Here is a 13,187-nt window from a genome sequence, read left to right on the forward strand (position 1 = left end):
GGAGCTCTCTCTGCTAGCAGGGCAGGACAGGCACCAGGGCAGAGCTGAGTCAGGGTGAGGACATGGCACACATGCCAGCACAGCCAGGCTGGCTCAGGACCTCTGCAGGACTCAGGCATGGCCCAGCTGGAGCCCCACAGAGGTTCCATCCTTGGGTTGGTAACAGCAGAGTGTCCCTCAGCGTGGTTTGCTGCCCAGCCAAGGGGAAGACAACAGGTCTGCAGATCTCTGATATCATGTGGGATATTCTCTTGCTCAGGACTCGCTCAGGGCTGGTATTTCCAACATCCATGCAGGATTTCAGTGCTGCCCTGGTGCTGCAGGAGGAGCAAGGACTCCACATAGCAAAGGGCTGCACTGCTTTGGCAAGGAGAGGAATTCAGCTTCTTCTCACTGCTGACATCTGAGCTCAAGAGAAGTTTTGAGAGAGCCTCTGACAACAGGCACTTCAAAACTTACTGCAGCTGGATTTGACCCTTTGTGGGTTTTTCTACAGCAGTAACAGCTGAACCAGGCAGGGCACAGGGCTTCCTGTTGAATTCTCTCCTTACAGCACATTAGGCTTTGGAGCAGCTGCAGAACACTTTGTCTCTCTAGTGTGGGCTCAGTGGTGCAGTGGGAGCTGTGTGAGTCACCCTTCTCCAGCAGCCTGGCTGTGCCACCCCATCTCCAGCACAGCAGCACCAGCTCCAGATGCTGCTTGCAGCAGCTGGATGTGGCCCCTGTCCCTGGCAGAGCCATCCCTGGTGCCCTGTCCCCTTCCTGTGCCTTCACTGGGATTCAGGCATCACCTCAGCATCACTTCAGCACCCTCCTTCTTTGCCTTGTTTCCCAAAAAACGCAGTGATGAGGGCTGGGCTTATCTCAAGGCTGAGGATGTGGAGAGGCTGCTTTGCCTGTCTGAGCCCATCTGCCTCATACCCCAGTGACATTTCTTCCAGCACTAACCAAGATTTCAAGTCAGTCTGACTTTGCCAAAGTGTTGCTGGGCCTGGAGAAGCTGACAGCTCTCTGGGGTGAGGCAGAGGTGGAGCTCCAGCCCAGGTCAGGCTCCAGGCATTCTGAAGGACCCTGCAGAGTGGCTTTTTGCTGCTGTGATCCCACCCTGAGCTGTGAGATGGCTGCACAAACCTCCAGCAAAAACCAGCTCCTTTTAGTGCCTCAGCTTGGCAAGGAGCTGATTCCTGATTTGAGGGCCCAGTGAAGGCACAGGAGATGCCCAGGGTGATGCTGTGTAACACCACACACACACAGACCTGTCCCTAAGCACCTTCCTGCACATAAACACGTAGAAACCACCTCTCTGGTGGTCATGCTCATTGACCTGTGCAGGTTTAGAGGCAGAGATTACATTGGAAAAGCTCCTGGGGAGCTGCCTGTGTGCTCCTGCTCGTGGGGAGCCTGCCTGGAGGCTCGCACAGCCCCACCAGGGCTGGGCACTGATAAACCCCTGCCAGCCCCACGGACCCAGGGCTCTGTGTGAACCTCCTCAGTGCCAGGGCCATGTGGGGAATGAGGTGTTCAGCTCAAGGGCGAGGGTGGGCAGGGGATAATGAAGCATTTTGACACATAAGAAAGCACAGAAACGGGCTGTGGCAGGGGGTGATGTGTTCTTTGTACCAGAACAATCTCAGAGATGTATTGCCAAGTAACTGTGAGAATATATAGTATGAATACAAGGCAATTATCTCACTTAGTGGCCTGCAGTTAAAACCCAAAAGCATTGTGTAATTGGGCAGGGGCTGTTTATCCTTAGAAATAAATGTTTTAGCACCATGTGAGGTCAAAGAAATTACACTACGATCCAGGTAATAATAATAACCTTGAATAGTTTGCACTCCTGTAATGCCTTTCATCTGGATTTGTGAGCACTTTCTCACCATACATTAATCCTCACCACCCTCTGTGCTCTAAGAAAGACTGATGTTATGATCAGTGCACAATAGCACCTGGAGGGACAGAGGAGCCTTGCCCAAGGTCAGGGAAGGGCTGGCAGCAGAGCTGGGAGCTCAGCCCGGGGTGGAGGCTGCTCCTCATGGACCAGTGCTTGTGGACATGGAGCATGGATGGAGCAGAAGGGAGCACAGCTGGGCAAGGGTCTGGAGCACCAGGAGGAGCTGAGAGAGCTGGGAGGGGCTCAGCCTGGAGAAAATGAGGTTCAGGGGGAACTTTTGGCTCTTCACAACTCCCTGACAGGAGGGTGCAGCCGGAGAGGGGTCAGGCTCTGCTCCCAGGGGACAGGGCAAGAGGAAATGACCTCAGATTGTGCCAGGGGATGTTGACATTTGATGTCAGGAAAAAAATTCTTCACCAAAGGGGTTGTCAAGCCCTGGCACAGGGTGCCCAGGGCAGTGGAGGGATTAAAAAGCCATGTAGGTGTGGTGCTTTGTGGTCTCACTTGTGAGACCAACAGAACCAGATCTGCATCCTGGCCCTTTACCCCTCTGAAATGTTGCTCACAAGCTGCACATCTCCTTGTCATTTCTTTCCCAAGCTCCTTTCAGGAGGGTGGAAGGATTACTCCAAGGTAGATGGGAAGCTGGTTGGATGCTGACAGTTCTGAAAGCTTTCCTCATTACAGATGACAATCACCCATTATCATCATCATCATTGTGCCAATAACTGAGTGTTTTGTAGGCAGAGGTGCTATTTTCTGAAATTCTGAGAAATTCTCTGAACTATGAGATAAGGGTGACAATATGGATGAGGGCATTTGGTTGTGGTGGTCACGATGAAAACAGCTCCAAACACCATTTCACAGCACTGGGTTTATTCTTACATTAAATGGATTTGATCCCATGCACTTGCTTCCTCGTGGAGTGGCATTTGACAGGCAATTTTACAAATGAGAAAACCAGAATTAACCAGTTGGGACCTCAAGAGCTGTGTCCTGATGAGGGACGTGGCTGCCACAACCTCATTGCAATGCAGGAGCCTTTTGTGGGCAAGGAGCCATTCCTGGGAAAGCTGATAGAGTAAACAAACAGCTTTTTTGTTGCTGTTTCCTCAGCCTGGAAGTCAGTGCTGAAACCCTTTGCTGCGTACCCTGCCAGGGATGCCCTGTGGCACAGGGAAGGTATCAATGTGCCAAAGCCCCCCATGAATCCCAATTTCATGGAGCCTAACCAGAACCTCTCTGCTTGCTCTTAGGTGATTACTTTGGCATCCTGATGGAGGAAAAAGTGACCAGCTTCCCCTTCAGCATCCTGGATAACCCCATGTACTGGGGCAGCACAGCCATCTACCTGGGCTGGTCCCTCATGTGAGTACATGCCCCTGCACACACCTCTGTTGTAGGGTCACTCTGGGGTCTCTTGGCAGGGCATGGGGTGCCAGGGTGCATTTGGGGCCAAAAAGACACTCTGTGATGGCAGAGGAGGTGCAGCCTGCCCTCACTTCTGCCCCCATGGTTATTTTTGTGCGTGGAAAATCTTGTGCTGTCTCGAAACACTCGCAGCATTTGTTGTAGAAAAATAAATAGCGGCCAAGTGCTGGGGAGAGGAGGATCAGTGAATGCTCTGCAGTGAACAAGGTCTTTGGCAGGCTCTGCACGTGGAAAAATCAACATTCAGGGCCAAATTCATGCAGGGTGTCACTCTGCAGGGGCAGGGCACTGGTACTGGGGAGCAGTGTGACCCTGCAATTACTCTGCAAAAAGCAAAACAAGCCAAGCCACCCTTTCCCCCAGCCCACGGTGAAAACACTTCCGAAACACTCCTTGTGTGCTCCAACACAGCTTAATAGCCTGCTTAGGAGGAAATGAATAGGCTGTAATTTAGCAGCAAATGAGCAATAGACTCTATTCAGTCTAACAAGTTTGATGTGGTTCTCATTTAATATCACATTTTATTTATTTGCCCAGGAGAAAAAAAAAAAAAAAAACAAAACCCTGGCTGTGTTACTTCAGGAGCCCATGGAGTGTTGCAGGCTGTTATCACTGGGTATTTTGCACTGGTGCTCCTGACTGTGACCACCTCTCCTCTGCTTGGGTGGAAAAAATGAAGTGCTTTGCCACGTTCTGGTCATTTTTTCAGCCATGTGTGCAGCCCCTGGTAATAAGTAAAGCTGATGGTTTCTCTCCTGTCTCCACTGAGCCTTGTTGCTGTTAGTTCTGCACTTGAAATCCCCCCAGGTGCTGTCAGGGCTGGCTGCATGAGGCTGCTTCCCTTCCTGGCACTGGATGGGGTTTAAATCCTGGGAAATGGTGCAGGATTTAAATGCCAAAGGGAGGCAGTGCTGTTTGCCACAGGGTCTGCAGCAGCACCCTGGAAATGTTTGTATTGCTGTGGGAAATGTTTATATTGCTGTGGGGAGTGGGGCAGAGCTGGGGCAGGATGAGTCCCCCCACACCACACCACAACCCCCACAGCAGCACAGACGTAGGGATTTGACCAGGAGGAATTATAAGGAGATCTTTATTTGTTTTAAAATCAGCTTCAAACTGCTTCCTAAAAGCTTTGCAGAATCCACTGAAACCTCCTGAGCTGTTTCTGTTGCAGAATCCCTTCTTCACCCCTCTCCTTGTGCTCTTCCAGCACAATTCTGGGCAGGAGCAGCTGCAGGCAGCTCAGGACAGCAGTGATTGCCTCTTTTTTCTCGTTAAAAGCTGCCACCATTAAGGCCAGCGAGGCGTGACAAATAATTGCTGTGAACAAATTGCTGGAGCTGTGCAGAGTGGCACCAAGACACCACCCACCTGCCTGGGGGGAGCTCAGCACAGCCCTTCTCACGGTGGCTTTTGGCTGTTTCTCTTCCCTGGGACCTCAGTTCATACAGTCACAGATCATTTGGGTTGGAAAAGAATGGTAAGATCATCGAGTCCAAGCATTAACCCAGCACTGCCATGATCAGCACTAAAACATGTCCCCAGATGCCACATTTACATGGCTTTTAGATCCCTCCAGTGGCTCCACCACTGCCCTGGGTAGCTGTGCCAGGGCTCGACAGCACTTCCAGGGAAGAAATTTTCCCATTATGCAACCTAAACCTCCTGTGGGGCATCTTGAGGCCATTTCCTCTTTTCCTGTTGCTTGTATCCCTGGTTTCTCCCTTCTGCCAGGGAGTTGGAGAGAGTGAGAAGGTTCCCCCTGAGCCTCCTTTTCTCCAGGCTGAGCCCCCCCATCTCCCTCAGCTGCTTCAGACCCATCCCCAGCTCTGTTCCCTTCTCTGGACTCCCTCCACTGGCTGATTTTCTTTGGGGTCCACACTTTCTCCTGAGGTCTTTCAGGAGATGTCAGGTGTGTCTCCCTCAGAGGCCAGAGCTGATGTCCCATCTCAGTGGCAGCAGGAGGGATGCTGGAGGAATCCTGCATCTTTCTGATTCTGGCCAGACCTAAAACACAGAGCACATTTGTCCTCTCTTGGGGATGCATCACACTCCCTATCATGGCATCAGAACCCAAAGGATTGATCCATGCTCATCCAGAAGGCATGAAAACACATCACATCAGCCTGTCCTCTGACTCCAGTCCAGCTTTAAAAGCATCAAGTGGGGTGACAACCCACAGCCATGGGGAGCTGCAGCAAGGCTGGGCACAGACAGACTTCCTACCCAAAACAAAGTCCTGGCAGGACAGCAAACCCTTCCTGACTGATTCATCATTGCTGCTACAATCAGATGTGGCCCAATATGTAGGTCAGGCTCGTAAGAGGACAGGAACAGTTCACCCAAATGCTGCTCATCACCTGTGTTGAGCAGCCTCATTTCTCCTGCCAGACAAATGGAGCATTCACCGTGTGGGGACAGCTTTGTGTGCCTCTGGTAGGGAAGTGTTCTAACTCACATCAACAGGCTGTGTAAATCAGAGCTGGAGCTGCAGCCAAATGATGCAATTAGAGGTCTTGCTGTCAACAAACAATCATGTAAATTTGTTCTCTCTGATAGGAATCAAGAAGGAGACATGACTAAGCATGTAATAGCAGGGGCTTGGGAGAGAAGGAAGTTGCCCGAAGCTTCCTAATGAGGGAAAAAAGTTATTGCAGAATGAAAATGGTGAAAAGTGGAGATTTGTGGGTGCCTCTCCAGGGACTGGTGGGGCTGGGTGGTACCTGAAAGTGGCTCCAGTATGAGGTTTAGGCAGTTCAATCTTCTGTGCAGGTGTGTTTTCCCAGCAGCACAAGTCACCTTGCCACCAGGCTTGTGGGATGTTCATCCTCATAAAATCACTGAATGGTTTGGGTTGGAGGAAACTTTAAAGCTTATCTTATTTGTCCCCCTTGATTAGGACACTGGTGATTGCCTTTAACAGCTGGTGGCAGCTCTGAGAGGGATGAGAGCTGGCTGTCAGCAAATAAAGTATTTACTGGTCCTTGGTGGGGAAACGTGCAAGGCCAGGCTGGACAGGGTTTGGAGCAGGCTGGGATTGTGGAAGGTGTCCCTGCCCATGGCTGGGGTGGGATGAGATGAGGTTTGAGATCCTTTCCAGTCAAAGCCATTCCATGATTAGGATTCTGTGACATCTCTCTTCAGAGCAGGAGGTGAGGAGGATTTGTGGTCCCCAAGCCTCTGCTAAAAGGAGCAGCCATCTCCATTGTGTCCTCAGTTCTTGGTCATCTCTCCCCATAACCACACATGAGGAGCAGTGGTGCCATCAGTGCCCCATGCTGTGCCTGGTGACATCTGGCTGGAGGGCACATTCCTGAAACACCTTGAAATGGGTTTAAAAGTGAACCAAGCCTCCAGCACCCAGCCCTGGTGCAGCACCCACCCCAGCACCCTTCCCAGGGCAGGAATGGACCTTCCCATCCCTTCCCATCCCTTCCCATCCCCATCCCTGCACTGCCTGAGCCACCACACACTGCTCTGGCTGCCTGGTGTCCCCTGTAGCCTGGGTGGCACCTTTTGGGACACCAGCCATGTCCCTCAGAGCAGGGGCTGGGAGCTGCAGCTGTGTGTCAGCAGCTGCTCAGCCCTTAAACAGCCCCATAATCTCAGGATTTAGCATCAAAGCAGGAGCTCTCACAGCAGAGAAGTGCAGGGATCAGACTTAAAAGAAGTCACTGAAGGAGGCTGGGGAAGAGCCTTTGCCAAGTAACATCTGTCTAAGACAGTTAACATTAAGCACAAAAAAAACCCCAACCCTTTTGTTTGCTTCTATTTAATGAGTGAGCAAGAGCTCTCTGCAGCCCAGTGTCTCATTTCACTTTCTCAACCAGGTCTTGCATAAGCCCATGTACTTACCTGATCTTTTCCTTCTCTTTCAAAACAGGCACGCCAGCCCAGCTGGCCTTTTGCTGACAGCTGTAGTGGCAATTTCCTACACAATTGCTGTGCTGTATGAGGGGTGAGTAGCTGTGCACAACTGGAGAGCTTCTAATTATTTCTACCAGCTTTAACTCTCAAGGTTTCAGAGAACTGCACAAGTAGAAATGTTTTTTTTCCAATTAATTCAGCGGGGAAGAAGGAAAACAGAGGAATTTTTTTTTTTCAATTGTTTTGATAATGGGCAGATTCCACTCTGAAGCTATTTGCTGAGTTCTAGGAACATTTGTGTGGTTTTTTTTATTTTTATCAAAATGAGGCCTTTTTTTTCCTTTTGGGTGCCTGATTCTGTCTATAGAAGAACAATAAGGAAGGCAGTGAGAGGACTCATTGTGTCCTCACAAGAGCCCCTCCAAGAAGCCCTTGCATTTTGTAGTTCCTTGGATGGGCTTCTCTGCTGTTTTGCACCACAATAGCCCAGTCAGCAGCACAGGATGGAGCAGCACAAAATAACTCCCAGAAGCAGCAGTTGTGCTTCAGCAGTGAAAGGTCTTTTGTATTTGCAAGGGAGGAGGAGATGCAGAGAGCCATGGTCTGCACGAGGGGCAGCCTGGGTGTGTGCTGAGCCCTGTCCTGCTTGGCACAGGGATGGTTCCTGTAGCTGCTCCTCAATCCAGAGAGGCTGAAACCAGGATTGCCACAGCTCAGGAATAGTCAGGCTGTGCCAACCCGTGAAGGACAAATTTTGTAGGCCCAAAGGTGAGCACTCAATAGCCTTGATTTTAATTCTTCCTCCATTCTCTTGCCCCTCTCTTCTGTCTCTGCCCCCCTCTCTCCCCAAATTCCCATCCTGCCAACTGCAGGCCTTTCACAGAGGAAATCTATCGGAGGAAGCAGAAGGGAGTGAAGAGCAAGTAGCCCCAGGTACGTTTGCTGAGGGGAGCATTTCAGGGGCTGCTTTGCTGAACCCCCCAACCAACGAACCCCCCAGCCCAGCCCTGCCTTCCCTGGCTCCTCCAGAGCCCTTCCCACACTCCTCAAAGCATTTGAGCTTCAAGGCTGTGCAGGATCCCAGGCAGGGAGGTTTTTCACAGCAGCAGTCGTGTCCGCCTCCTGGCACCCGACCAGCAGCCCCCAAATTGTTTTGATTATACACTTGAGAATCAGTGCGAGGGAAAATTGCTGGGAAGCTTCGAGGCTCCAGGCTTAATCTGAATCAGGCAGAAAAATACAACTATTGGCCATGGCAGGTGCTCCAGAGAGTGGCAGGGACGGTGTGAGAGGGCATGTGTGCCTGCTCATCCCTCAGGGAAATCAGAGCTCCCTGCTCCAGATGCTCCTTGCCTGAGCCTGGGACATTTCTGCCAGTGGGCTCACCCTAAAACCTCAGCCCAGGCTTGTTTGGGGGGCCAGAAGCTTCTCCAACAGCACAAGCTCCTGGCCAGGCTCCTTTCCTGGGGGTTCATTGCCACCTTGGAGCCCTCAGTGCATTTGCCTGCTGGGTTTTGGGGAGCTGGGACAATCCCAGGGCACTGCTGAAGTTTTGGCAGCACTGTGCTGCTGTGACAGAGCTGCTGTGGCACCACTGAGGTCCCCAATGGACTCTTGTCCCTTTGTCTTTTGCAGGGCACTCTCTGGGGTACCCGTGCCTCTCTGGTCCCCACACTGTCTGATTTGCCCATTTTCCTACTGAGATGTATCCTACTAATTAACCCAGCAACCCTTAATGAGCCGACTGAGCTCCCTGCAGCACTGGAAGTGACCAGAGGAACAGCCTGAGCGTGGTGGCAGCTCCTTGCCACAGCCATGGGAGATGGAGGTCCCTGTCCCCAGGGCTCTGTCCAGGTCTCTGCAGCTCCTGATGCCCTCCCAGGAGCTCCACAGGGTGGGACCTCCCCACCTCTTCTCCCACACCGATTACTGGAGACCTGCAGGTGAAAAGGAATTCCCTTTGGACTGGAGGGAAAGCAGGGTAATGATGGAAACACCAGGGGCCTTTCATGAGTGAGCTGTGAGCAAATGGAAGCACCAGCTCCAGCTGGTCCTGAAGATCATCGGAAGGTGCAGCCTCAGAGCCACGAGAAGCAGACAAAGCTCAGGTCCAGCAATGGAGAGAGCTCAGGAGCCCCTGAGGATTCAAACACAGATGGGGAAGGAACAGGGGAGACTGCTGTGAGCTCAACAACATCAAAACCTGCTGCAAACCCAAAAAACAACCCCTTCTTTTTTGGGAAAGGAGCCTCCCCATCCAGAGCTGCAGTTTCCCACCTGTGCAGAGCCCTGCAGCATCTCCACACTATTGCAAAGGCTCTGAGAAAAGTGACTGAAAAGCACAGGAGTGTGAATGTATGACCTAAAGCACAGCCCAGGGACATGCAGGGATGGCAGCTGTCCTGTGGGGAAGCCCCAGCATGGAGAGGACCCAGGGGAAGAGTCAATCCCTGTCTGCACTTCACAGATCCCCCACCCAGGCCATGGTGATGCCCCAGCCCCTCCTTTTCCCTGGGTCCTGCTGCCTGTCCCACCACCCAGTGCCTTCCAGCTGTTTGCCACGGTCTTGCAGGGGAAGAGAAGCAAAGGTTTGTTTCTGCCTTCCCCACCGTGCAGCAGCCAGGTACAGATGTGCCCCTCTGCTCCTGCCACCAGCCTGTCCCAAAACTGTGATCCAGTGCTGAATCCTGCCTTGAACAGAAAGCTTCCAGAGGTGATGCTCCAGCCCCAGGCTCTGTTTTCACAGATTCCCAGAACAGTTTGAGAAATAAGCTGTAAATGACCAAAGGAGCAGGTGCTGGAGAAGGGAGCTGTGCTGCTGCTGGCTCCTGTGGGGGCACTGGAAGGTGGCACCACATCTCAGCACCACTGTCCCCTCCTCAGAGGGTCCTCCCTCTTCTCAGTGTCACCTCCATGAAACGGTTCCATTTCCTTTTGCTTTTACACGTTGTAATTAACTCACCCTGCAGGCATTGCTCAGCAGAATTAAAAGTGTTGGTCTCTTTTCAGTCCGGCCTCCATTTCCTCCGGAAGGGCTCACAAATGCTGTGTTTGTGTTTCATCACTTCAGAACCATTACACAGAGATTTATTTTTTTATTGCCATCTCAACCACCTTCCTCTCAAAGATTTGGGCATAGTATTTTATTTTTAGATAAGTTTCCACATTCCCTTCACAGCTAATGTTTATAGAGGGAGGCTAAACCGGCCCAGTACCCATAGCAACCATCGAGGAGAGGATACATTGCATTATTCAGACAATTTATGTCAGAGTTGCCAGTCCTGGCTCAAAGTCTCTGATGTCAATAAACTTGGATTTGTTGATAAGTGAAATCAGTATTTACTGAAGAAGCACGTGCTCATACGGGAAGAATTATTCCTAATGAGAACACAGCGAGGGCTGCATTTGTGCTGTCTCATTCCCAGTCTGGGGACCATGTGTGCCTTTCCCAGTCCCTTCTGCAAGGCCAGAAGGGACCCCAGTGGTACCATTCCCCTCCCCAGCCAATATCAGCCTCCTAAATCGTGTGTGTGTCACCATGAACCCCAGTGGTGGAGCTGCTTCCATGCCATGCCCACAGCACCCCATGAGCTCAGGATTTGGTGCTGGGATGGCCTCACAGGCTCCTTCCCCCTTGATCTGCCATTTCCAGCACAGGGGGTTCTGGGGGGCTGTGCCAGACACATCCCTGGTTTTAGCAGCTCTTCCCACAGCAGCCAGCACGGATTAAAGGTCTCTGCCTTCACTCAGCTGGTTCTGGCTGCCATAAAGTTGGAGTTTGATATTTTAGAGGCACCTGCTCTGTTCCCTGAAGGTGAGGAGCTGGAAGTTGATGTTCCAGCCCATCTCGTGGGGTCTGAGCCCACCTTTCTCCCTGGGGCAGGGGCCAGGACCAGTCCCAGGTGTTGCTGTGCTGCTCCCCAGGGCTGCAGGGGGGAAAGCACAGAGACACCATAATTTATGTTGTTTTATGGTATTTAACAACAAGGAATTACAGGACTCTCCTTGGTTATAAGTAAAAAAAAAAAAGTGATTCCTCTCCAATTGCCCAATATTTCCAAGAATTGCACAGGGAGGGGGTGAAACCTTCAGGCTGAGCACAAAGTGGTGTCACAGCTCTCTCCCCTCTCCCTGGCTGCAGCTGGGACACATCCTGCACGGATGCAGGGGTGGATTTCTTGGCCAGGGCCAGAAGGTGAGTCCTGCTGCTTCCAAAGGACAGACCTGCCCTGTGGGACCCCCAGGAGCAGCTGGATGCAGCCCCAGCCCTGCAGAGACATCAAGGACCAAATGGGGTCCCTGGAAATGGGGTCATGGGGCCATTTTCATGCCTTCAGAATCCAGGATGGGGCATTCTGGGCCCTCTGGAGCTTGGCAGGGAGGTTGTTTGCAGCCTTGGGCATCGCTTCACGTGATGCCGTGTGCTGACGCCACAGATAACACTTCCTTTGAAGTTTGGGATATTTCTCCAGAGCAAACACCAGGAAAAGAGAAATTAGTTAAATCTCAACTCCAACCTGGCAGGGAGAGCTGGGTCACCCAGGTCACTGCTCTGTGCTGCCTCAGCTCCCCCCATCCCAGCAGACAACCTCTGTGCCCACCCTCATGGAGGTTTTCTCTGCATGGTTGTTTCCATGGCTCCCACACACACATCTGCCTTCCATGGGAGTGCACCTGGCAATTCCTTGGGATGAGAGGATCATCCCTACCATAAACACCCCAGCAATGGGGATGCAGGACCAGCTCATCCACAGGATGCTTCATCCAGGAACATTTTGGGAGGTGCAGGCTGCATCCTGCAGTGCTTTCCCTGATGGTGGTGGTGACATCCAGGAGCAGGGACACAGGGACACATTCCCAGATCTCACAGGGACACATTCCCAAAGGCTCACAGGGACACATTCCCAAATCTCACAGGGACACATTCCCAGATCTCACAGGGACACATTCCCAAGGCCATTCTCTCCTTTGTGCCTGCCTGTTACCCCGTGTTTGCTCTGCCCAGGGAAGCTGCTCTGCCCTGCCCCAGGGCAGGGACAGCCATCAGCCCTTACGTGGCAAACACACACAGAATAAACACGGTGACAAACACACACAGAATAAACACGTGCTGCAATCAGGGCGGCACGTGTGGCGCTGGCAGCACCGGGAATCCTCCATTCCCACCCCGCTCCCGCTTGCTGAGTCTGCACCTTGGCTGCTTGGGAAGGTGGCAGGGAATGAGGGGCTCAGGGCTCTGCTGAGGGCTCCCAAACCCATCCCAGCACTGAGGCAGAGCCTTGGCTTTTTTGCCAGTGGTTGGGATTTGATGTAAAAGCAAAGATGAGCTTTGAGGTTTGGGGGCAGTTTGGGCACTGCTTTATTGGGGATCCCTTAATCCAGAGAAAGTGGATTAAGGGATCCCCAATAAAGGGGACACGGTAGAATTTATCTTTGCATCATTTATTCTTTGGGGAATAAACCAGCCTGTTCTAGCCCTGCTGTGTAGGGAAAACAATTTGGATTTTAATTGCTCGCAAAGCAATGGGTAGAACGCCCTGGTGGGAAACTGTTCCCATGTGGGAAACCCCAGTGCTGGAGCCCAAAGAAATGCCATGGGCAGGATGGGCACCCCAGGGCTGAGCTGCTGGGGCTCTGCTGGCAGCTCCATGCTCAGGGGTGTGGGATGCAGGTGTCACTGGTGTCCAGGGAGAGATTTGCAATCTCCCCCTGTGCTGGAGAGCAGCAGCAGCAGCAGAGCCCCGTGGGCACTGTCCCCTGCCCCAGGCTCCATCCAGCCCAGCCCAGCCCATTTCCACCCTCACTCCGGGGGCCCTTACGCACAGAGCTCCTGCCATGAGGCAGAGGACAAGTTACCAGGGCTGTTTTCTTTAATTTTCACTCTCAAAAGCCGCCCCAGACAGCCCGGTGAGCCGGATCCTCCTTGGATCCCGTTTCAAAGGAGAAGAATGGCAGGAATGTGCTGCTTTTTCCATGCTGCATTTTCGACGGGAGG

The 13,187-nt window shown here is 52.2% G+C and overlaps 1 protein-coding gene across 2 annotated transcripts in view; it reads left to right on the forward strand.

The window, feature by feature from the left end:
* The window catches only part of PEMT (phosphatidylethanolamine N-methyltransferase), a 42,159-nt gene extending 31,959 nt beyond the window's left edge, over positions 1-10,200 (forward strand). For both annotated transcript variants that reach the window (XM_071443848.1, XM_071443847.1), the window contains exons 5-8: positions 3,151-3,262; positions 7,209-7,283; positions 8,065-8,125; positions 8,828-10,200. In XM_071443848.1, the coding sequence (XP_071299949.1) occupies positions 3,151-3,262; positions 7,209-7,283; positions 8,065-8,119 (242 nt within the window). In that variant the 3' untranslated portion in view covers positions 8,120-8,125; positions 8,828-10,200. The remainder of the gene's footprint in view (positions 1-3,150; positions 3,263-7,208; positions 7,284-8,064; positions 8,126-8,827) is intronic.
* The last annotated feature ends 2,987 nt before the right edge of the window (positions 10,201-13,187 follow it).

Source organism: Agelaius tricolor, unplaced genomic scaffold (assembly GCF_023055355.1).
Source record: "Agelaius tricolor isolate 1412-34295 unplaced genomic scaffold, bAgeTri1.0.p SCAF_19, whole genome shotgun sequence".
Lineage (NCBI taxonomy): Eukaryota > Metazoa > Chordata > Aves > Passeriformes > Icteridae > Agelaius > Agelaius tricolor.